This window comes from Diceros bicornis, chromosome 15, assembly GCF_020826845.1.
Source record: "Diceros bicornis minor isolate mBicDic1 chromosome 15, mDicBic1.mat.cur, whole genome shotgun sequence".
Classification (NCBI taxonomy): Eukaryota; Metazoa; Chordata; class Mammalia; order Perissodactyla; family Rhinocerotidae; genus Diceros; species Diceros bicornis.
In genome coordinates this window covers 13,854,936-13,881,677 of record NC_080754.1, presented here as the reverse complement: position 1 = coordinate 13,881,677, position 26,742 = coordinate 13,854,936, and the positions used below count along the sequence as shown (strand labels likewise).

Sequence of the window (26,742 nt, the reverse complement as noted above, 5' to 3'; positions counted from 1 at the left end):
GTTAGTTCAGGGACCATCTTTCTCAAGCAAAAAGAGGAAGACTGGCAACCATGTTAGCTGAGGGTCAATCTTCCTCACCAAAAAAAAAAAAAAAAAGAGAAGAAATGCCTGCCTCTCATAAATATCAAGAATTAACAAACATTTTTGTAACTTAAAATTGGTACTAAAAAATGTTGCCAAACAGTACAGATACTTGTGAGTTTAACTTCTTTTAAAAGGAGGAGAGGATAGGTATTAAAGTATCCCAAAGAACACTGCCAAATTTTGAGATACAAATCTTGGATGTAAGATTTTTATCTCCTTAAACTTCATTCACATGTTTTATAGGTCCCAATTAAAAAGAGGAAAAAAGTCATGAGTACTCTAAGAACATTTTAGGAGTAAGCCAATAAATCTAAGCCATAATTATAAAGTCTTACATTAGAAGAAATATTTTTATACAGTTAGGGTTGCATTCAAGCAAACAAACAAAAAAAATAATATACATAATACAAATTGAAGAAAATTTCAGTCATTAGACACAGGGAAGGAAAAATATGAGAAAAATATTAATAGTACTTACAATTGGGATCTGAATTTTACAAGAAAAAGGAAAAAGTTAAAAGTCTGTGAAAGCAAGGTAGGAAAAGGAAAAAGAAAAATTTTAATTGAATTCTCCACAGAAGGAGAAAAAAAAGGATTTGAACTCAAGAATATAATGGTAATAATATTCACGTAAGACAGCTTCTCAAGTTTGACCCTATAAATGGTGAAAAAGATCCTTAGAATTAACTTTAGAAACCATCATACCAAGTGTAATGAATATGTGTAATTTAAAATTCCATGCATGTCATATCAAAAAACAAAAACAATAACAATGAAAAATAGAACATCTCCTTCAAAAATCTACCTAGATTTATGATCTGTTCATGGATGGAAATGACAACAGAACCTAAACACTTCTAATTTTCTCTCTAATCTTCTTAATTTTCATTATCCTTGCTATAAACTACCTACACCATCACTTTTTCTCTTGCACAAAATTTTTAAATACTACATGAAGAATGTAACAACAACTGAGAAACTTTATAGAAAAGGGAAAAGTATACACACACACACATATACACACAAACACATACACACAAGAGAGTATCGCTTAACAAAAAAATAAAAGTACAAGATGGGTCAGCTTTGAACCTTATCTATAATGGTTATTATCTCAACGATGTCTTTAAAATATTGTTTTACTTATAGAAGAATCTTATAACATAATCAATAAAATCAGATTAGAAATAATATTGAAAAAATACAGATTTTCAAACTAATTAAAATGCATCTAGGAAGTAAAAGATTCTTGCTAAAAACATCCTGGGTAGCATCAATAAAACTGAATAATAGCTAAGTTAATTGGACTGGAGAAGTAGTTGTTTGTTTCTACGTATCGCACATTTTGAGGCATAAACTTCCACAAGTCGCTTAAGTCCAGTATATTTTTAAGGTCTAAAAAGGATAGGGTTAAATAATTTTGTTGGAGAGCAACTTTAAAGTCATTGTCCATTTTTACAAACTGATAAAAAATGTTCTGGTTTAATGAAATTTCCATAAAAATATTTTTAAAATTAAGAAAAAATGTCAACAATGAAAAGCTATAAGAATATTTGAACACTAAATATTCAAACTAAAAACAGTTTGTTATCAAATTACATCAAAGGAAGAAAATTAAAGTAAAATGCATGATGTTTAAAAAGCAAATGCTATTTACTTACACTGTATATCTAATATGAAAGAATATCGGATGTCCTTTTCCAAGGCTGGATGTTTTACAACACAAGTAATTCGCCTTCCTCTAGCAAATCTTGTGGGAAACAGTTTGTACTGGCTGACAATTGTTGCTGTTTCATTTGGAAAAGAAGTTGTAGTGGATTCCATTTCACCAAGATCACCTTCCCAGTCAATGTGTGCAACTGGTTTTCCAGTGGCTGCGATACAAATAGCTGCTACTGTTTCATTTCCTCCATCAATTAAAGAATCTGGCCCTTTTATCAGGCTCACAGTGGGTTCAACTGTTTAAATAAAAAAAAACATTAGTTATATTTCAATTAAGAATATTTTTACATCCTTATAAGCCACATCTAGCCATACTTCATAAACTTAGGGGCAACTGCCTATAAAATCTACACACATACTTTTTAGGTAATGCCAACATCAACAGGATTCTTGGAAGAAGAGATCATGACCCAGGACAAACAAGAAGCCAAGACTATATATATAACCACTACAAACATGGCTCTTCCTGGTAGAGATACACTCTTCTTTATAGTTGTATATGAGTTCTCCCCAAAATTAGTATTATATACAAAAAATTCCTGTGAATGAGATCATAATTTCCATTATGAGATTAAAGATATTATTACTTTGAAAAAAAAAGCAGTCAATATATAATGCTTCATTTTTCAGCAAAAATGTTTAAAGAAAATACATTTTAAAATAAGTTACCAGTATGTAACCTACACTGTTAAAATGTAACATCATTAAGAGCTATGTTTATTGGAATGTACATCACCTATCTTTTTCTGGTAAAAGAAAGCTCCTCAGCACGGGAAAGTAATCTTAATGTTAGACCCTTTCAATCTACCCTCCATATATCCTATCTCTTCATATTTTCCAGCAAATTTTATGCGCTTCTTTCTGTATAAATTCCTCAGTACTCACTTCATGAATTCTTCGGTTTAATCCTATAGTTTATTCTGTGCATTAAGTTTTTATGTCAAAGACTTTTTTCATTTCCAAGATTTCCTACTGGTTCTTCCAGTGCCATCTGTTCTTCATTTGTATCTACCCATTTTTGTTTCATAATTTACTTTAAGGAATATTAATATTTTCCTTATGTATTTCCTCTTTTATGAGGCATTATTGTAAAATAAAAGGGAAAAGTGCATACAACACATGTAATGAATAATTTACAGCAAACATCCATGTAACCACCATATACCTTAAAAGAGAACATTAGCACCTCCCAAGATCCTCATATGCCTCTTCTTGATCTTTTTTTTTCTTTTTTGTGAAAAAGATCAGTCCTGTGCTAACATCTGCCAATCCTCCTCTTTTTTTGCTGAGGAAGACTGGCCCTGGGCTAACATCCGTGCCCATCTTCCTCTACTTTATGTGGAACGCCACCACAGCATGGTTTTCCAAGCGGTGCGTCGGTGCGCGCCCGGGATCCGAACCGGTGAAGCCCGGGCCGCCACAGCAGAGCGTGCGCACTTAACCACTTGCGCCACCAGGCCAGCCCCAACCTCTTCTTGATCTTAACACGCTACTTGCCCAAACGTGAAAACCATTATACTGACATTAGAAATTTTTGCTTACTTTCCATGATAGTTCTATAACCAATAAATACAAACGTAAACAAGTTTCACTTCACCTGTTTCTGAACTTTATATGAATTGAGTTGGACTAATTGTGTGTATGAATTGTATCTAATGAATATGTATTTTTGTATAGTTTTTCTTTGACTTAACTTTGTGTTCTTGAGATTCATTTAGGAAGGAACATTTAGCCTTAGTTTACTGTTTTAGAATTCATTTTTTTAATTTTTATTTTGACATCATTTAGACTTACATGCAAATGTATAAATTATTAGCTTTAAGTGCTGTACGGTTTATTTACTGTTAGACACCAGTGTTGTTCCCTGTTTGGTATAAACAATTTTATAAGCATTCTCACTTATGTATCTGGGTATATTTGTGCTCAAGTTTCTCAAGTTTATCCCTTGCAGTGGAATTGCTACTACTATGTTTATTTTCAACTTTACCAGGTAATGCAAAAACCTTTCCAAAGTACCAATTTACTCCCAATCTTAGAGCTCCTAATGGTCCATATACTCACTACAACTGATATTGTCAGACTGCTCAAGGTTTGCCAATCTTGTAGGTATGTAATGGCATATCACTGAGACTTTAATTTCTCAGATTACAAATGAGGTTAAGGATCTTTTCATGATTATGGACCATCTGGAATTGCTTCTTCTGAAAAATGCCTATTAAAGCCAATCGTTTTTTTCTCATTGATTTGGAAGGAGAGTCGTTTTTTTGATTATATGTGGTACAAATATCTCCTACCAGTTTAGGGCTTGTCTTTTTACCCTACCGTGTGGTGTGCACTGAATTTCTGATGAGCAAAAATTAAAATGTACTGAAACTTACCAATTTTTATTTTCCTTTTATGTTAAGTGCTTTTATATACTAAGAAATACTTCTCAACTTTGAGGCCAATTGCTATGTGATATTTTTTATATATAGTTTCTTGGTCTCTAGAAATTTTATAGATTGATTTATCTACTCAAATGGCAAGTGTTGTTGTTTAACAGTCTGTGTCTCATAATTCCAACATCTTATATCTTTGCAAGTCTATTTCTGTTGTCTTGTTTGTGCTGGCTACTGCTTGTGGGGTCGTCTTTGCTTATTCAAGCAGACTATATGCCTGTGTTTGAATAACTAAGGTAGAAATAGTTTGAGGTCTAGAATAAAGGCACCTTTCCTCCAGAAAAGATCTGTGTTTTCTTCTGCCAAGCTCCTGAAAACACTAACCAGTCCAGCGTCTCCTTAATTTAAGTTCAGATTAGTTGGGTGACATAAACCAGGCCTAGAAGTCTATAAGAAGGCTGGTTTACCTCTGGTTTACAACTATTCTGAAAATGCAAGCCTTTGGGTACCAGATGAATATGAGAAGGGTTATTACACATCCCATCTTGAGCAGAATTGCACTTAGACATTTTTCCCTCTCACTTCTCAAGGCTCCCAAAATCTTAGCTCAGCATCTCTGGTGTTTCTTCTGAATTGTCAAATGTTCTCAGGTTGAATGCAACTCTCAGCTTTCAGTGCTAGGCTTATTTCTATGTTTTCATCTTCTCCTAGATTTTGCTCTAGTTATAGTCCTCAGTATGCTGTTATTTCTTTGACGCTTTCAATGGTGATTTTTATATTTCACCCCCTGTGGGAGAGTTGGTCTGAGTAACTTACAACATCATCACTAGAAGTTTTTATCTTGAGGAACTTAAAAATTTATTTTAAAGACAATTTTAAATTATGTTCTTTCTATTTCTTCTGAAGGGAATCAATCTCCCTGCTATAGATTTTATTAGCTTTCTAAAGTTAGTTTTCTTGGGGGCCAGCCCCATGGCTTAGTGGTTAAGTCCGGCGTGCTCCGCTTCGGCGGGCCGGGTTCAGTTCCCAGGCATGGACCTACACCACTTGTCAGCAGCCATGCTCTGGTAGTGACCCACATACAAAATGGAGGAAGACTTGGCACAGATGTTAGCTCAAGGCGAATCTTCCTCAAGCAAAAGAGCAAGATTGGCAACAGATGTTAGCTCAGGGTGAATCCCCCTCAGCAAAAAATTAATTAATTAATTAAATAAACTTACTTTTCTCATATACCTGAACACTTAGTTAACTTCTCTGTGCCCTCCTTCCTGTCTAGCAGGTTTGCTGTTGCTTCCTTTAAGATGCTGCCCTGTGTACTCTGACTGGGAGCAACAAGAAGCTTTTCCAGCCCTATGTGAATGCCAGGATTGTTAGGCCTTCTGCTTTCTGTTGCTTCTTTCCTCCACCTCAAAAGTTTCCTCTCACATGCACACAGATCAGTACTAAACCAAAGACTTCAGAGAGCCCTTCTGTACATCTCCAAAGTCACTCTCCTTCTTTCCTTCTCCCTCTCTGATGCTCCCTTCTGTCCAGTATTCTGCTCCATAAATTCTAATCACCTGTCCTCCCTGAGTTCTAATCTGTCTCTTCAACTCAGTGAGATCACCATGCATTGCTTCAACTCCTTGCCACTGAGCTGTAGCCTGGAAACTGCCTAAGGAGGAAGCTGGAGCAATTGTAGGACTCACCTTGTTTGAGATCGTAATCCTACACTGCCTTTGTCCAATGAATAAAAATTGTTTCTTATTTGCCTAGTTTTTTTGTTCCTAGAGAGGGTAAATCCAGTCCCTGTTACTCCAACACGTCCAGCAATGGAAGTCTATTTTTCAATGGCAAAAGTAATATTACTAAAAATTGGGAAGATAGGGAAAAATTATCCATAATTGCAATATCCTAAATACAGTCATTACCATATTCTTCCATTTCCCTCTCTTTTTCTATTTCTAGTTTCTACATAGATGTAGTCATGGCATACCTTCAATTTTGAGGCTTTTTTTTTTTTCAAGCAGCAATACTTCTCTTGATCATAATTTTAACAACTGTGTAATATTCCATCAAGAGGAAGTAACCAACTGTGTAACAACTCTTCCTATAGGGCATTTATTGTTCAATCTTCCCAAAGCTCTTTGTTACATCACATTCCCTTAATTTGGTTTCTATTACTACCACTCCATTGAAACTCTAACATTACCACCTAATCTACAGGCTCAATATTTTGCTATTCTCTTGAATAACTGTAGAATTTGATACTTCAGCGCAGTTCTTCCCAATCAGTCCCAAAAGAATTAAGTACTAATGCCTTAAGGTTGTAACAAATTAATTTCTGGGCTATGCATTTAGAATGATACTATCCGTGTGCCATCCTTGGGAGAACCGAAAAAATGGTCACATATCATTTTCTGTAGCACTCAACTCTCACTGTGGAAAAAAGCTGCTAGAGTAATCTTAAAAAACTTTATCTTCTCTTGATATGAATAATATGACTTCGCCCAAGTTTTTCTCAAAGCTCTCTTTCAGCTCTTCATCTCTATTTCTTCCAACCTTTGCCCTGATAGCTCTAGGCCTTCAGTTACTTTTTGTATCTCCCTTAAAAACTTTTATCTGATAAACGCTACTTCCCAGATGATCCCTGATTGTCTCCAATTTTGAAACAAGGCTTGACGCCACAGATTCTAACCACCTGCCTTGTATTTTTTGCCTATATATCCTCAAACTCAATAAACCAAATGCTGAACTCATCATCTCATCCTCCCTATCCCCAACCCCTGTTTTTCACTCAGACATGCCCATTTAAATTAATGATAATAAAATTTACTCAATCACCAAGGTTCAAAACCTGTTATTGTTCAAACCTCCCTCGTTTCTTATATCCAGTCAGTTACAAAGTCCTGCTAGTTATTCCTTTTAACAGCTTCTTGCTTTGCACAAGTGGCCGAAATTAGAAAATTAATTTCAAGGCTTCACGGCCTCATGGCTGAGGCATTATGATTTCAGGACCTCTTCATTTCAATCCATCAAAAACACCAGATTGACCGGCCCCTTGGCCTAGTGGTTAAGTTCGGTGTGCTCTGCCTCAGCAGCCCGGGTTCATGGGTTCAGAGCCCAGGCACAGACCTACACCACTCATCAGCCATGCTGTGGTGGTCCCATATACAAAAGAGAGGAAAACTGGCACAGATGTTAGCTCAGGGCTAACCCTCCTCAAGCAATAAAAGAGGAAGATTGGTAACAGATGTTAGCGCAGGGCCAATCTTCCTCAAAACAAACCAGCAGGAGCCTGAGAGTAGAAGAAGGGAAGTAAGAAGAAACACAATACTGTATACTAAGTTCACAGTCCCAGTAACAGAAAGCTCAAATTTCCCATCCTAACATTCAAGTTACTTTAATGTGGTCTACCTTTCTAGCCTTTAATTCTTGTACTTTATATAAATCTTTTAAACAATCAATAAATTACTCAATAGTTCCACTAATGAAGGCTCTCAACAGTGACTGATCTCTTCCATCCTTCCCCAGAGGACACTTGGCAATGTCTGGAGCATTCTAAGTTGTCACAACCAAGGGACTGTTATTAGCATCTAGTAGGTAGAGGCCATGGACACTGCTAAATAGTCTACAATAGACAGAACAGCTCACCATAACAAAGAATTCCCACCCAAAATTTCAACTATGCCAACGTTGAAGAAACTCTGCCCTAATGCATGTTTTCTGCCTCCCTGCACTGGCACATTATTACTCTCCCTATGCTTCTTTGCTTTTTGCCCACCCAAAACTTACCCACCATTCAAGGACTTGCTCAAGTATTTTTTCTACAAAACATTTCTAGACTACAAAGTTTACCAATCCATTACTATACCCTACTTAAATAACATTTAGTGTATGACTGCTATATACCAGGAACTCTTATAGGCTTTAGAAATATAAAGTTAAATTTTAAAGCTCAGAGTTGCAGTCCACCATGTGTTTATAGTAGAGAAAACATATAATAAACAGGATGGTAACTGCTACAATAAAAATATACTTAGGATACAACGGCAAAAGAGCAAAAGAACATAAAATTGTGTGGGAGCTAGATATTTCAAGTATGGCTTCCAAAGGATGTAGTTTGATGAATAGTAGTTAAATAGAAGAATGTAGGGAGAGACAGGAGGAAAAAGGTGGCATTCCAGGCAAAAGGAAAAACACATGTAAAAACACAGACAGGTGTTAACAGAACTACAAACAGTTTATTAAGATTATAAAATTTATGCTGTTGGGAGAGGTGGAGCAAAGTATGGAACAGATCAAGCTAGAGAAGCAGGCACTGGTAAAATCGTAACTAGTCTTATACTATAAACAGTCCTGAGTTTTAAACCATTGAGTACTATATTAATTTAGGGGGAATTACTAAAATTTAAAGCAAAAAAAAAAGTTTATTCCTATGAGTTCTCTCTTCCATCTGCAAACTATATTATTTTCTTGGCACTGAACTTTTTTTGTGACCTCTTTTTACCTGATGGCCTGCACTTGATTTTTCAGATATTTATGCCTTGCCTTCCAATCAAAACATTTCTCAAAAGTATCAATTTCATAAATGTAAGTTATATTTCCCCATAGCTCTTAGAGCAGTGTCTTAAACATATAAAGTCCTCAAATATTTAATTTTATTTCTATTTTTAAATTGTCTCTCTCATCATGAAAAAATATAAATAACAAATTTGGATAAAACTGCTTTCCTGCATTTCAGAGACCCTGAGATTATACCATTAAATAATAAAGGCTATGTACTTGTTTGGTTCTCTGGAAGAAGACACGGAGAACAAGTGAGGAATACAAAGGCTTATTAGGCAGTAACATCTGGGAGGAAAGTGAAGAAGGATTAAGCAGCAGGAGCTATTAGCAGACCTGACAAAGTCCCTGACAGGCAAAAGAGAAGAGTTGAAGCAAAGACTATCCATTAAAGGAGTCCCACACTTTGGGTAGAAATGGCTAAAATTACTATTACTCCTTAATCCTTGTTCTATTATTTCAAAAGTACTCATCAGCATTTCCAAATTGCTTTACCTTTCACTGCAAGTGGCTATCTTAATGCTAATAAGCTCATTCTAAACTCCACTATAAACAGTTATCAGATAGGAAGAGGTAGAAGACCATTCATTCCGAGCAATAGCCCAAGATTCAAACAGTTATGCAAATCCACAATGGCAGAAATAAAATTTGATTTAAACACCAAACATGAGGTGTCAATGGCTCCCAGACAACAATCATTTAAAAAAATGGAAAAGCTTAATTAATGATGACAATTTAATTAAAGTTGAAAATTTGAAGGAAAATAATGAAAATAAATATGTCAAAGAAACTCAGCACTCAGTATTACAAATAAAAAACAATCTTTCATGAAGAAAGTAAAATAGCTAAGAACTACATAGCATTATATAGATAGGTAGGTAGATACAGACATTGTTTAAATTAAGAGAGCCTAGAATCACAGAACTTTAAGTCAAGTTGAAAAATCATATATGAATTCTTTTATTTTAAACCTAAATTTATACATAACTTCAATCATTTTAAATTCTTAAAAATATTTTTATTATAATCCTTACCCCCACCACCAAAACACACAATTCAAGCATACCTACCTAATACAGTTACCGTTGTAGAGGACTGAGCATTTCCAAGTGGGAAGGTAGCAGCTTTGCATATGTATTTTCCAGAATCCGAGAATCCTATGTTATGTAGAGTAATCGTTGCATCATTAAGTGAATAGTTTTTAAACAAGACTCTTCCCTGATATTCTCCTTGAACAGAGAATCCATATTGAGGATGATGAACTGCAACAGTCTGTGAACTTTTGCCATGTATCTTCTCCCATGAAATCTGTGTTATAGTTTCATTTACTTCAATTAAACACTTCAATGAAACATTCTTTCCCCATACGGCTGTAACATGCGGCTCCACAATAATTGGTCCAGCTAAGGCACCTATGGGGAAAAAAAGCATAGGTCTTAAAATGGAAAAAAGTTATGCTAACTTATGATCATTCTCCCCACTTTCCTGTTTTCCACCTCTTCCTCCTTTCTTCCCTTCCTATAGGTATATACACACACACAGGTTTATGACAGAATAACAGGAAGGACCAAAAAGAGCTAGATATTCCTGGGGCTGTATATAAGACCCAAAGAGTGACTCTCAAATAAATCAACTACCCGCTGATACGTGTTGCAGTGGAAAAAGCACTAGATTGGTCCAAGAGTAAGCTTGGAAGCAGATCCTTCCCCAGTCAAGTCTTCAGATGAGATCCCAGCCCTACTGACACCTTGACTACAGTCTTGTGAGAGACTCAAGCAAAAGACCCAATAAGCCATGCCTGGATTCCTGACCCAAAGAAACTAAGAAATAATAAATAGTAGTTTTACAGCTACTAAGTTTTACAGTAATTTGTTACTCAGCAACAGATAACTAATACATGTAGGATCTGTCCAAAGTATTTTCTTTTAGAGGAATCCTCTATCAAAAATCTTTATAAAAAACCTCATTTAAGACAGACCAACTGCCAAAAAAATTAATTAAAAAAACACTTACATAAATGTAAAATCAATTTTTTCCATTTCATGGATGAAGACAAAAAGTTCCATGAGAAAACTTAAAATGAAATGACATCAACTTCTCCCTTATAATACTGGTTTCCTTCATAAAAGCAATGGACCAAATTGAAATCATTTTAAGGGAAATAAGTCTAATAGTCATGAATACTAAAGTAAAGCAAGATGCTGCTCATTGACAAGTATATTAGAACATATATAACAAATCCTTGGTGGGTTTATGACTCACATACGTGTCCTGACAAAATAAATACTCAAATTAAGAAATAAATCAATATTGGGGCCGGCCCCATGACTTAGCGGTTAAGTGCGCATGCTCCGTTGCTGGCGGCCCGGGGTTCACATTCCGGGCATGCATCGATGCACCGCTTGTCCGGCCATGTTGAGGTGGCATCCCACATACAGCAAGTAGAAGGATGTGCAACTATGACATACAACTATCTACTGGGGCTTTGGGGAGAAAAGGGGAAAAAAAAAAAAAAAAGGAGGAGGATTGGCAATAGATGTTAGCTCTGGGCCAGTCTTCCTCAGCAAAAAGAGGAGGATTGGCATGGATGTTAGCTCAGGGCTGATCTTCCTCACAAAAAAAAAAAAAAAGTAAACCAATATAAACACTCAAAAATGGAAATTGTATAAACAATACCTTTAAAATTTAGTTATGTCTAATTAATATTTTTAAATACATACAAAATGCAGAAGGGTATCACTTAAAAGATAATCAAGAAAAATGTGTTTAAACGTGTTCAAACAGTTTTAAACAATAACAAAAACTACACAGTATTATTCCATGAACGTTTTTGGGGGGAGGGGAACCCATAAATTAAATAAACAAATAAGAGGGAAAATTTTACCATCCAAGAGATGACTGAGGACGTTACAAAAAAGGACTAACACTTCACACTAACTATATTTAACAGCTATGGAAGAAAAAGGTTTTTTTAAGCATTGCCCTCAAAAAGTATCAAGCCCAAAAAATGTACCACCATGCTCTATCATGCTTTCAAGTATAGATAATTACTAAGCTTTTATAATTAATGCAAGATATATAAAATATATAAGTATTCTGATGTATTTTAGCAAGTTAGCATAAGCCTGATACTAAAACAGAAAATATACAAACAAATGAAAGAGCAGTTTATGAATATTAATTAAAAATTTCATATAATATTATGAAATAATACCCAGCTCTGTATTTAAAGAAAAAGACACAGTGACTAAGTAGGATATTCCAAGAATTTAAGAATATTTTTAGACTATTCATCACACTGTAAGCTCACAAGACTTTCTCATTAGACACTGAAAAGGCATTTAATAAAGTTTAACATTCACTATCTGATTTTTAAAAAAACCTAACAACTGAGAAAAGGATTCTTAATAATAAAGTAATTCTTCTCAAATCAATGGTGATCACAATACTAAAACAGAAAAAGGGGGCATGGCTATTAAAGAAAGATCAAGACAAGATGGTGCACTATCATTATCATTGTTCAACTGAGACTGGACATTCCAGTGCAATGAGATAAGAAAGAGAAACAGGGAAGGATAAGTATTAGAAAGGAATAGACAGACTTATTATTTGAAAAACCTAATACCTGAAAAACCTAAGAAGGGCTATTAGAACAAATAACAGGGTTGCCTACAAAACATGCAAAATGTATAGAAAATATATAATTAGCATGTTATAAATAGGTGATAACTTTTACAGATTTATTGCAGAAAAACACAATTAATATTTGCAAAATATTAATATTTAAAACATCCATGAATAAAGTTGTAAAGAACCTATAAACCTAAGCAGTTGACTCGAATAAATGGAAGATATGTCATGTTCCTGGCCAGGAAAACTTAATACTATACAGACATCAAATCTCCCCATATTTAACACACAAATTCAATGCAACTGCAGTGAAAACCCTGAAAAAATTTTTGAAACTAGACTAGGAACAATAGCTAAGAAATATTTCAAAACCGATGGCCTAGTAGGAGGGAGTGGAAATACTGAAGTAAAAATAATAAAAAGCTTACTATCAGTATCTTAAAACAATTGAAAGTATACAAACACATCAACACATATGCTGGCATATGGTATAGAATAAAGTTAATATTTTGTATGAGTGGGAAAAAAATTATTAAAAAAGTTAATATTTTGTCTGAGCAGGGAAATAATGAATTAGTCAAGACATGTTGAAAAGACAAAGAGCTAAATATTTGGAAATAGATGGATCTCCACTTTATACTAAACGCACACACACAAATCCAGATGGACTGACTAAAGATATAAATGTAAAAAATTAGTCACATGGGGGCTGGCCCTGTGGCTTAGTGCTTAGGTGTGCACACTCCGCTACTGGCAGCCCAGGTTCGGATCCCGGGCGCACACCAACGCACCACTTATCCAGCCATGCTGAGGTGGCATCCCATATACAGCAACTAGAAGGATGTGCAACTATGACATACAACTATCTACTGGGGCTTTGGGGAGAAAAAGGGAAAAAAAAGGAGGAGGATTGGCAATAGATGTTAGCTCAGGGCCAGTCTTCCTCAGCAAAACAAAAAAAAAGGAGGAGGAGGATTGGCATGGATGTTAGCTCAGGGTTGATCTTCCTCACCAAAAAAAAAAAAAAAAAAAATTAGTCACATACACCTGCATATATACTGACAATAACTTTTTGTATATTCTGGCAGACAATATTAGTTACTCCTATGGTGTGGGATTATTAAGGATTAAAGAAAGAACTTTTAGTTTTTACTTTGTGCTCTTCTTTGCCATCAGAATAATTTACAATAAGTGATATTAGTAATAAAAGCAAATTAAAAATAAAAATAAACAGAATTCTCCTCTTCAGGTAGAAGTGGAGAAGAGATAGGATGAGGAAAGTGTTATGAACTGAATGTCTGTGTCCCTCCAAAATTTATGTTGAAGCCCTACCCTCTAAAGTGATGGTATCTGGAGGAGAAGCCTTTGTGTGGTAATTAGGTTTATATGAGCTCATGAGGGTGGGGCCCCCAAGCTGGCATTAATGTCCTTATAAGCAAAGGAAGAGAGGGGCCAGCCCAATGGCGTAGCAGTTAAGTGCGCGTGCTCCGCTTCGGTGGCGCAGGGTTCGCATGTTTGGATCTCGGGTGCAGACCGACACGCCGTTTGTCAAGCCATGCTGTGGTGGCATCCCATATAAAGTAGAGGAAGATGCGCACGGATGTTAGCCCAGGGCCAATCTTCCTTCGCAAAAAGAGGAGGATTGGCATCGGATGTTAGCTCTCAGGGCTAATCTTCCTCACAAAAAAAAAAAAAGAAAGAAAGAAAAAGAAAAGGAAGAGAGACTAGAACTCTCTCTCTCTCCACCATGTGAGGACAAAGCGAGAAGGTGGCTGTCTACAAATTAGGAAGAGGGTCCTCACCAGAAACCGACTCTGCCTCCAGGACTGTGAGAAATAAATTTCTGTCGTTTAAGTCAGTCTATAGTGTTTTGTTGTAGCAATCTGAACTAAGACACTATGCATCAGAATAACCCGGGAGGGACACAGCTAATTATATCTTCTCACAACCTATAAGAACCATCGCCCACTGGGCCACCATTACTAAAGGGAATATTTGGAGATAGAAAAAAGAAAAAACAGATCCACTGAATCAAAAACACACAAAAAATATTCTACAACATTTAAATGGTGAAAGCCACTCTCAGCATAACAGCAAAGATAGAAAAACCACCAAGAAAAAGGTTGATAGATTTGACCAGAAAAACTAACCCCCTAATAAACAAAGAGCTTGACTAGACTAAAAAACCTATAAATGGATATTTTTAATAAGTGTTCTACTTTACCAGTAAATAAATATTAAGGTAACTATCAGGTTTTTCTTCTTCATTCTTTGTTTTAATTTCTAGGAGGTAATGAGTGATTTTTTACTTTCTAATTTTTCTACAAAAATATTCTGAGTAGTTTTTGCCTGTTGCAAAAGTAAATTTTGGTGTAATTTTTTTGTTTCAATCCTTAAACCTTTGAGCAAGGCTTTATATTACCCTTCAAGTATTGATAATCTGGCTTTCCCTTAGATTCTATGAGCTTCTAATGATATATCTCCTTTCTTGTGTTTTACTTACGCCAGAGTTAGTTTCTGTTGCTTGCAAAGTTGTCTAACACACTTCGAATCCTAAACCAAACCCAAAAGTTAAAAACACTTCCGAAAATGATTTTCCCCATGGGATCTTAAAACCGTGGAGAAACAGATTTTCCACTGTGGTTCTTTGACCAAAGAATATTAGAATGCCTCACTACTCAAGGTCTCCCAAACATTAAGCCTACTCCCTCCTGCCACTTTCCCAAGTGAAGCTGTGTATGACTGGAGAGCAGAAGTGTGTCTTGGAGAAACATAAATATTGATTACTAAAGACCTAAATATGTGAAGTAAGTTCTTCACTAATGGTGACAGAAGCCTAGAATATAAAGAGGCTAAGGAAGAGCAAAGACTTAAACCTTCATACCTGGCAAAACCCTAACCTTGTCATAAGGTGTTCCTGGCTACTGAACACACCAGGGACCAAGGAAAAACATGATAAGATATGATGCTCTGTTTCTCCTCTCTGCGTCTATTTGATTCATAAGTTAAGTTTTGCATCATTAGCTAATTAATTACATTGAATTTATTATCCTTTCAGAGAGAAAGAGAAAGAGAGAAAGGAGTAGTTTTCCCCTACCTGTAGCTCCCACGAGAACACTACAACTATGAAAATACAACTCTTTGGAGTTTTCATGTGTATTTGAACAGTCATTCAGTCAGGATGCAGAGTGTCCAGAGGACACAAATCATTTGGAAATATATATATTCAACAAGAAGCTTGTGACAGAAAAAGAAAATATAATGACTCATGTACTATGACGTCTATGAGTTATTTAAAAACAAAAACAAAAACACTTGAGATTCATATTAGAGATCAGATTAAAGTGTTTGAAATGCAAGTATGAATCAAGTGGCAACAGTTCACTTTCTTATCTCTCTCTCCCAGCAATAAACCAAGAAGTAGTAGAAGTCATCACAAATCTGTCTTTAATACTATCCTTTCTGACACTTTGATACTATCTTTTACCACATTTTACTTCTCAACCTACAGGAAATGGCAGGCATCTTGGACATTTTAGGTCCAAGAATCTTTCAAATATTTGTTAGGATCTACAAAATAGGTATAGGCAAATATTCTACAAATGAAACATTTATTGTACTCTATGTCCAACTACAAGTCTCCAAAGATCTCTGAGGTGTGGATTCTTTCAGACTCCTCTGAATTTAGAACAGTTTTTTTAAGCAACAATTGAAGCTAGTATACATTTTCAAGAAACTAGCAAAATCACAGCATCCAGGTATCCTCAACAACTTCAGCATAAACACATTTTAAATGAATCAAATTTATCACCGGCACATTCAATAATTAATGTGAACTGTTTTAAACTGATAAATGTTTAAGTCATGTCAACTTTGAAAATGTTAACAAAAAAGTCTTTTCAACAAAATCCCCTAACAACACAAAACAAATAAGCAAAGAAGAGTAGAGCCAAGTGAATTAAATAGTAAAATGTGAAACTATTTATAAACTGCAAACTCAAATTCTATTAGAGTTCTATGAAAGAATCTCCAACTTCCTGTCATGTCATAACAAGAAAAGATAACTCTGGGATCACAGGACATCCTATATTCTAAGGAGAAACCTGGATCACACACCAAAAATGGTGGAGAGAATCCAGGGCATTCATTTATCAGTATGTATCAGGTATGTGCTTTGTGCGAGGCACTGTTCTAGATCCTGGGAATAGTACTGAACAGATGTCCCTGCCTTTATGTCCTTTACATTTTAATCAGAGAAAGAGAACTAACAAGAAAATAAAAAGATATCAGAAGTAAGAACTATGGAGGAAAGTAAAGGAAGGTAAGAGGAACAGTAATTGCTTTATGGTAGCACCATAACTTTTGATGGAATGATAAAAGAAGACCTTTTTAAGAAGACATTAAAGCAGAGACTTGAAAAAGTGAGAAAGTGAGAAGAAAGAACCTTTCAGTGTCCCTAGAGTGAAATAGGAGGAAGAATGATAGGAGATGATGCCACAGAGTTAAGAGGGGACTAGACCTATACAGGTCATTGTAAGATTTTGCTTTAATTCTGAATAAGATGGGAAGCCACTAGAAAATTTTTAGCAGAAATGTGACATATTCTAACCTAGCTTTTAAAAGCATCACTCTGCTCTGTTGGGAACAAATGACAGGGAGGCAAGGACTAAAACAAGGATACCAGTTAAGAACCTATTTTGTTAACGTAGGTTAGAGACCATGTGGTTTGGACCAGTGTAATCAAAGTGGTAGTGTCAAGCATTAGTCAGCTTCTGGATATACTATATTTTGAAAGCAGAGCAAACAGGATTTGTTGATGGAACAAAAAATTGGGTCTGAGAGAAACAGAGAAGTCAAAATTACTCCCAAGTTTTTGGTCTGAGCAAATAGAAGGATGGAGTTGCCATTTATCAAAATGAGAACTAGCAAGCAGAGGATCTGTAAGGATTAGAGGTAGAGAGCAGTTAGGAGTGCAGTTTTGGAGTTTTAGACTTGTTAAGTTTGTGATGCCTATTTCACAACCAAACGGATATGTTGAATAAGAAGCGAGATATATAAAAGTATGCTCTTCTGGAGACAGAGGTGGACTGGACATACAAATTTAGAGTAATCAACATATAATAGGTATATAAGGTCATGAGACTGAAGGAAACCATCTATAAGGTATTAATAGCATAAAGAGCAAGCACCCATGGTGCACATTCAAACATTTAAAGGTTTGGAAGTTGAGTAGAATTCAAAAAAGAAGATAGCAAAAGAGTTGCCAGGGAAGAAGGAAGAGTACCAAGAAGTATCCTGCACATTAAGTGAAGCAAGCACCTAAAAAGAGAGTGATCAATTACTCCAAATGCTGCTAATAAGCCAAAAAAGAGAAGGACTGATACATAATCAATGAATTTAACAACTGTCACAGTGATTGGTGAGGATAAAAGCCTGATTGGAATGAATTTATAATAGTATAGAGACTAGCTTCTAGCCAAGGAGGAGTAACAGGATTTACTCTCCTGCTTGAAAACAACCATTTCAAGACAATGATCAACAGGCAAGAAAAGATACTGATCCCTGAGAGACAGTAAACACACAAGGTGAGCCTGATAAATGGCCTCAGCTTACCACCTGGAGTGAATTCCAAGGCTTAACACAGGGAGAGAGAACCTAAAGAGCCAGCCAGTCTCCCTGAGTTCTATCCAACATTGGTTCTAGCCAGTACAATCAGGCAAGAAAAAGAAATGAAAGGCATCCAATTAGAAAAGAATAAAATTGTCTTTATTCACAGAAAACACAATCACTTGTGTAGAAAACCTGATGGAATCTACAAAAAAGCTACCCAAGGTATTCAGCAAGAACACTAGTAGTCCTTACATAGGACCTAAGACCAATATACAAAAATCAATTGTATTTCTATGTATTAGCAGTGACAAATTGGGGAAAAAATTTTAAAACACTGCTGTTTAGAATAGCATCAAAATTTTAAAAAGATGAAATAGGGATAAATCTGATAAAAGCTATGAAAAACCTGTACAGTTAAAACTACAAAACTTGTTGAGAGAAATTAAAGACCTAAATAAATGGACAGATATACTTTGTTCACAGGTTACAAGACTCAATATTCTTAAAACATTAATATTCTCTAAATTGATCTATAGGTTCAACACAATCCCAATCACTTTTCATAAAAAGTGACAAGCTGTTTCTAAAATTCATATGGATAAGCAAACGTAAATGTCTGTGACCTTGGGTTGGCAAATATTTCTTAGACATGTAACCAAAAGCACAATCAGTGGATTTCATCAAAATTAAAACTTTATGATCTTCAAAAGACACTTAAGAGAAGCCGCTTAACAGGAAGCAATCTTTGCAAAACATATCTGATAAAGAACTTGAATCCAAAATACATAAAGAACTCTCAAAACTCCATACAAAGAAAAAAAACAGCCAATAAAAAAATGGGCAAAGGATCTGAACAGACACATCACCAAATAGTATATGAAAAGATGTTCAACAAAGATACCACTACATATTCATTAGAGTGGATAAAATTAAAAAGACTGACAATACCAATTGTTGGAGAGAATGTGGGAACAAAAATTCTCCTACATTGCTGGCTGAACCATAAAACAGTACAACCAAATTGGAAGACACTTGGACAATTTCTTAAAGTTAACCATACAAGCACCATATCAACCACTCATTTCACTCCTGGGTCCTTACTCATTACAAAAGAAAGCAAGTGTCTATATAAAGACTTGTTCACAAATGTTCATAGCAGCTTTACTTGTAACAGCCAAAAACTGGAACCAACCCAAATGTCCATTACAGATGAATGAATAAACAAATTTTGGTATACTCATACAACGAAATACTATTCAGCAGTAAAAAAGAATACCCAACTAGTAATAGAGGGGCTCTTCTTCAACTTGATATAGAATTTCTATTAAAAAAAAACCTACAGCTAACATCATAATTAATGGTGAGAAACTAGCAGCTTTCCCAGTAAGATCAGGAACAAGGCAAGGATGTCTCCTCTGTGGTACCTTTTCAACATCATAGACATTCTAGCTAATGCAATAAGACAAGAAAAGGAAATAAAAGGTATATTGATTGGAAAGGGAGAAATAAAACTTTGTTCACAGATGACATGATTGTCTATGTAGAAACTCAGAGAAAATTGACAAAAAATTCCTCAAACTAATAAGTGATTACGGCAAAGTTGCCGGGTACAAACATTTTCCTATATACTGGCAAAGGACAACTAGAATTTGAAATTAAAAACACGATTATCATTTAAATTAGCATCCAAAAAATGAAATATTTAGGTATAAATCTAACAAAATATGTACAAGATTTATATGAGTAAAACTACAAAACTGATCAAAGAAATCAAAGAACTAAATAAATGTAGAGCTATTTCATGTTCCAGGATAAGACGACTCAATAGTGTCAACACATCAGTTCTTCCCAACTCGATCTATAGATTCAACACAATACCAGTCAAAATCCTAGCAAGTTACTTTGTGAATATCAACAACCAAATTCTAAAATGTATATGGAGAAATAAAAGATGCAGAACAGCCAACACAATATTGAAGGAGAACAAAGTCAGAGGACTAACACTACAAGACTTCAAGACTTACTATAAAGCTACAGTTATCAAGTCAGTGTGGCACTGGCAAAGGAATAGACAAATAAATCAACGGAACAGAACAGAGAGCCCAGAAATAGATTCATATAATTACAGTCAACTGATCTTCGACAAAAGAGTAAAGGCAATATAATGGAGCAAAGAGAGTCTTTTCAACAAATGGTGCTGGAACAACTGGACATCAACATGTAAAACTATGAATCTAGACACAGACTTTATACTCTTCACAAAAATTAACTCAAAATGGATCACAGACCAAAATGTAACACACAAAACTATAAAACTCCTAGAAGATAACATTGGAAAAAAATCTAGATGACCTTGGGTATGGCAATGACTTTTTAGATACAACACCGAAGACAGGATCCATGAAAGAAATAATGGATAAGCTGGACATCACCAAAATTAAAATTTCTGCTCTGCAAAAGACACCATCAAGGGAATGAGAAGACAACTCACAGACTGGGAGAATTTGCAAAAGACCATTGCCCAAAATATGTAAAGAACTTTTAAAACTAAACAATAAGAAAACAAACAACTTGATTAAAAAATGGGTCAAAGACCTTAACAGGCACCTCACCAAAGAAGATGTATGGATGGCAAATAAGCATATGAAAATATGCTTAACATTATATCATTAAGAAAGTGATAATTAAAACAACAATGAGATACATTACACACCTATTACAACAGCCAAAAACCAAACACTGACCAACACCAAATGCTGACAAAGAGGTGGAGCAACAGGAACTCCCATTCATTGCTGTGGGAATGAAAACAGGTGCAGTCACTTGGGAAGACAGCTTGGCAGTTTCTTACAAAACCAAATGTACTCTTACCATATGATCCAGCAATTGTGCTCCTTGTATTTACCCAAATGAGTAGAAAACTTATGTCCACACAGAAACCTGCACATGGACGTTTACAGCAGCTTTATTCATAAGTCCCAAAACTTGGAAGCAACCAAGGTGTCCTTCAGTAGGCAAATGGATAAATAAATTGTGGTACATCCAGACAATGGAATATTATGCAGTGCTAAAAATAAATGAACTATCAAGCCATGAAAAGACATGGAGGAACCTTAAATGCATATGGTTAAGTAAAAAAAGCCAATCTGTAAAGGCTATTTACTGAATGATTCCAACTACATGATACTGTGGAAAAGGCAAAACTACGGAGACAGTAGGAAGATCAGTGGTTGCCATGGGTCAGAGGGGAAGGAGAACGGAATAGGTGGAACACAGAGGATTTTTAGGGCAGTGAAACTACTCTGTATGATACTATAATGGTAGATGTAAGTCATTATACATTTGTCAAAACCCACAGAATGTACAACACCAAGAGTGAACCCTAATGTAAACTATGGCCTTTGGATGATTATGATGTGTTAAGCTGGGTTCACAGATAGTAACAAATGGACCACTCTGCTGGAGGATGTTTGTGTGTGTGGGTGCACTGTGGGGAAGGGGAACCAGGGGGTATACGGGAACTCTCTGTACTTTCCATTCAATTTTGCTGTGAACTAAAACTGCTCCAAAAAATAAAGTCTATTAAAAAATTTAAAAAGGAATACTCATACAACCAAATACTACTCAGAAATAAAAGGAAATATACATGTAACAAAATGGATGAATTTCAAAATAAAGATAAAAGACAGAAAAAAAGTACATAGAGTATGATTCCATTTATATAAAACTCTAGAAAATAAAAATTACTTTATAGTGACAGAAAGCAGATCAGTGCTTGCTTGGGGGAAAAAGGGTAGGAAGGAACGAGATAGATGATTTGCAGAGGACATAAGGAAACTTTCAGGGGTGATGGATAACATTCACTATCTTCATTGTAGTGATGATTTAACAGGGGCATACCTTTGTTAAAACTTATCAAATGGTACACCTTAAATATGCGCAGCTTATTATATGTCACTTATACCCAATAAAGCTGTTTTATAAAAAAATGAGGTAGGAGAGGGATTGGAGAACATTTAGTATATAGGTATAACTTTTGTGGGGATTTTTACTATAAAGGCAGGCAAAGAGATCGACAATAGCTCAAAAGAGATGATGGGTCAGGGAGAGTATTTTTTTAATGCGAGATATTACAGCATATTTTTATGCTGACTGAAAAGGAAAATTTACAAGACAAGAGAAGGAAGGGACAATTGTTGAAGTGCTATCTTTGAGGAGAAGAGACAGTATGGGACAGGACTGGAAAGGATATCATTGGCCATTCACTGTGCATCAGTTGTACCAGGCAGAGTCTACCAGTACAGATAGGTAGGTTGGTAGATATAGAAGTGAAAGTTCTTTTCTGACTACTGCTATTTGCTCTTTAATACAGGAAGCAAGGATTTCATGTGAGAATAAGAGGAGACGAGGTTCTAGAGGCTTAAAAAGAAATAAGGTGTGAAATAGTTGTGAGGAAAGAATAGATGAACTGAAGCAGTAATACTCAAAGCATGACCCTTGAGAGTCCCCAAGACCTTTTCAGGTGGTTAATAAAGTCAAAACTATTTTCACAGTCATACTATGACGTTATTTGTCTTTTTCATTCTCATTCTGTCGTGAGTATACAGTGGATCTTCCAGAGGCTACATAACATATGATATTCAGCAGGCTGAATGCAGAAGCAGACATGAAAATCCAGTTTTTGTCTATTAAGACAGACACTAAAGACATCTGCAAATTAAAAAACAATGCAACTCTTATCACTAATTTTTCACAGAAAATACTTATTTTTCATAAACATATCAGTTAATATGTAATGCGTTTATTATTATTTCTGAAGGAATTAAAGCACTTTTTAAATTTCCCAGTTTTAATTTTTAACCAATACTGATAGATAACACTCACATTAACAAAAGCTTGCTGTAGTCCTCAATAATTTTTAAAAGTATAAAAAGGTTTGATACCAAAGAGTTTGAGAACCACTGACTAGGAAAATGTAGGATTTCAAGGTAGTGCCAAGAGCCCATTGCAGTTACTAACCTTGAATTACAGTGACATCACTCAGCACTCAGTTGCCTCCGTGGAGGTATGGAGAAGGCAGAGAGTAAGCCTTAACCTAAGTTGACAGTTTCACCAGGCTAGCACAATTAAAAGAAAGACAAGCAAGGAGTTGATGGTCCAGGCAAAGAAGTGATTTCAATAACAGACTATAGACTTTAAGCTGGTCAAGAAGGGAAGAAAAGGAAGTAGGATCAAAGGATTATAGAAACTAACGTAACTAAAGAATCACTGGAATTGAAGTACTAACTAGAGTGAGATGGAAAATGTGAGACGGTGGGAAAGTCAATTTCCCTGAGACTCAGTTTTCATATTTACAAAATGTCTCATATCACCTTATAGTTGTATATTCTTCAAAATTGTCAAAGAGTTTTTACATACACCATTTCATTCGATCCCCACACCTCACTCCCTCTCAAAATATCACACTGTGAGGTAGACAGGTAATTTCTCTTTCCATATGACAGATCAAGAATCAAAAGCGTTTTTAAAAGACTTACCCTGGGTCATATAAATAAGAGACAGTGCCATTTGCCATAGTCCAGAGGATCAGGGAAAGCTTTACAAGAGGCGGCATTTACGCCGTGCCTTGAAGGCTAAGATTTTCATAGGCTTGGAGGACCATTCCAGGATAAGCAAAGATCCAGTGTGAGGCCAAAATACAGAAATAAGACTTGAGGGAAGGCTGAATCCAAACTAAGTAGAGGGCAGTAATTAGAAATGACACAGTAGAGAACTAGAACTAAAGTCTTCTAATTATCCTCTGGCACAGTGCTTAGCATTCCTAGAACAGCACTGTCCCCAGCCACTAGCCACAAGCGGCTATTTACATTTAAATTAATTAAAAATAAATAAAATTTAAAATTCAGGTTATCAGTTACACTGGTCACATTTCAAGTGCTCAACTGCCACATGTGGCTAATGACTATAATGCTGAAGAGTACAGCTATATAGCATTTGCTTCACTGTAGAAAGTTCTAGACAGTGCAGTTCTAGAATGGAAGTTCAACAAAGGTTAACTTCTAACTACAGGTCTCAGTTTTCTACAAAGCTAAAAAAAAAAAATCAGTCTCAAAGAGTTAATTTTTAAAAGGTTAGGTTTCTATAATAATAATTTATAGGTAACCAACACAGGGAATAACAGGTGCAAGAGATAGCAAACTTCTAGTACAATATTTCCTATACGTTAACACTAAATATAAATTTTATCCCACTGTAACATACCATCTTTACTAACCTTTAAGTAGCAATTTCAACCTTTATAAAATGCTCTTTATAAAATATCATTTCCACCATATATTCTCAATCACTACCTTTTAATTTCAAATAAAAAAAATATCTTGGTTTAACCAATACATAACGGTTCTCTTTAGTCGAATTTACTTTATGCTTAAAAGCACAATTCCTTCATATTTTCAGAACAGAAGCATAAAATTTATATCAGGAAGAAAACTTACAGGATATCTGATCTAACCTCATTTTACAGAGACAGCGAAGCGAATTGCCCTTATCATATGGCTAGTGGCAAAACAGAGACAAGAAGAAGCCTCCTGGCTCCGAAAAGTAATCTTTCCAACTCCATCACGCTGAGCACATTACGAATAAATTCTAAACATTTCACAGAAAGAAAACCTAGAAGGATTATTAGTGGAGACATTCAAAAGCTTAGTGATTTTCAAAATAAAAAGTGAAGGGGAGCTGTATTTCTTAAATCAGCACTACTTCCACTAGAGGTGGAATGCATGGAGAATGGGTTTTCATAACAATTACTAACAACTTGCTCTTTCAATTCCATTTCAACCTGTGAAATTGTGGCAATTTTTAAACACTAATAAACTATGAGTTTTAATCATAATAATGAAATTTACTCCCCAAAATACTATAATAATTATATTATCTTAGGCTTTACTGTTATTCCAGCAGTAAAATTTATAATCAACAATAAACAATTTTCAACCAACGGAATTGTTTTTTTAACCATACTAATGAATTTACTTCTGATCTTTAATTTAACTTTATTATAAATGATACACAAAAACAGAAGGCCTGTGAACATGTAAACGTTCTCAGATGAAGTACAAATGGTAAAGACAGTGCTTCGAAGACACTGATCTATTATTCTCATAAATGATAGCCTTCTATAATGACCCACGTAAAACTTTATACACACATTTATACAATATGCATTAATAATCCAAAAATCTCAAACTTACTGTTTTAAAAGAGGTATCGCTAAACAAGCACATGGAGCTTATGGTTCAGTAGTATAATACTTCTCAGACATAAGAAGGAGACTTAAAATTGTGAACCGTAACATGGTAGAATAAAAAAGCAAGAACTTTGGAGCTAGACTAACCTAGATTTAAGAACACACAGACCTCCGAATTATTACCAGTGTGACCCTGGGTACTTGAAAGCCTGTTTTATCACCTATAAAATGGGACTATTATCACCTAATTAACAAGGTTTCAGTAAAATTTAAAAGAAAAAATTCAAACATGGGAGCATGCACTAAGCACCAAAGGAGGAACTGCTAGAATAACTGTTTGAAGTCCATTTGAAGCTAAAGCCTGACTCTGTAGGGGCACCAATCTGTGTGGTTATATGATTTTTTTCCACCCAAGCACCAGTAGTAGCTGAGAGGTAAGCATAAAGAATTGGTACAGCTAGACTGATTTAGCGTTAAGATTTCACAATGCTGGTGTAAGTGAAAAACATTGGGGGATTAGATATTACAAAACAAGTCTAGGTTGAAAAAATAAGTGAGCTAATATGGACAAAATACAGTATGTATGGCACATAGTAAGTGCTCAAATATTTACTGAGTTTCACTCACTGAATATTAAGCACTAGGTACTATAAGGTAGAAAATAGTATAGCGTGAGACTTCCAAGAGCTGAGGATCTAGAAGAGAAGATAAGACATACAAGGCAGTGGATATTACAGGTAAAGTGACCATATAATTTGTTACCCAAGTCAAAACAGTTTTTAGAGTGAAAGGGAAGTGGAGGAGCATTACTGATAATTATGCCAGAATAACAGCTGTAAACCTAGACATTCCAAGGCAAACTAGGATATGTCACCTTTATGAGAGCCACGCTAGTTAAGGGTGCAAACTTATATAGACTTGGGAGAAGGAATGACAGAAGAAATTGTGAAGTGAGAAAAGTTCCATCTACAAAGTGAAATTTTCCTTCAGCTAAGCCTAAACCAGTGGTTCTAATTTTATTTGGGTAAATTTGTGGAAGAATAGTGGAATTTAAGCTGGATCTTAGGCAAGGTGAGTTTTTTCCAAGCAGAGAAAGGGCACTGTAGGAAGAACAAAAGCAAAGAGATTTACAAGTACAGAAAATGCAAGGGCAGTTTGGAGAAGTCAGAAAAACCCACGTATTGGTAACAAAATAACAGAGATGGAGCCAGAAAGGCAAATTCTTAATTCAGTTTGTTTGCACATCCATTTTTTTCACTAACACTTATATAAGAAGTCAAAAAATTAGCTAGGAAAATTCATCTAGCAGAGGTTCACATATTACAGTGGAAAAAAAGAAAGCACAGATACAGAAAAAACAATTAGGAGGTGTGACCCTGTGAATGTGACCTTATTTGAAAAAAGGGTCTTTGCAGATGTAACTAAATTAAAGAGCTCAGGATGAGAATATCCTGGATCATCCAGGTGGACCCTAAATCCAACGACAAATGTCCTTATAAGTGACACACCAAGGAAAGACAGAAGAGA

The 26,742-nt window shown here is 35.3% G+C and overlaps 1 protein-coding gene across 1 annotated transcript in view; it reads right to left on the bottom strand.

Annotated features, from left to right (window-relative positions):
• NECTIN3 (nectin cell adhesion molecule 3) overlaps window positions 1–26,742 on the bottom strand; it is a 141,241-nt gene that overhangs the window by 91,223 nt on the left and 23,276 nt on the right. Inside the window, exons 2-3 of the mRNA XM_058555761.1 lie at window positions 9,800–10,141; window positions 1,746–2,042 (exon numbers count right to left, since the gene is read on the bottom strand). Of these exons, the coding sequence (XP_058411744.1) occupies window positions 1,746–2,042; window positions 9,800–10,141 (639 nt within the window). The remainder of the gene's footprint in view (window positions 1–1,745; window positions 2,043–9,799; window positions 10,142–26,742) is intronic.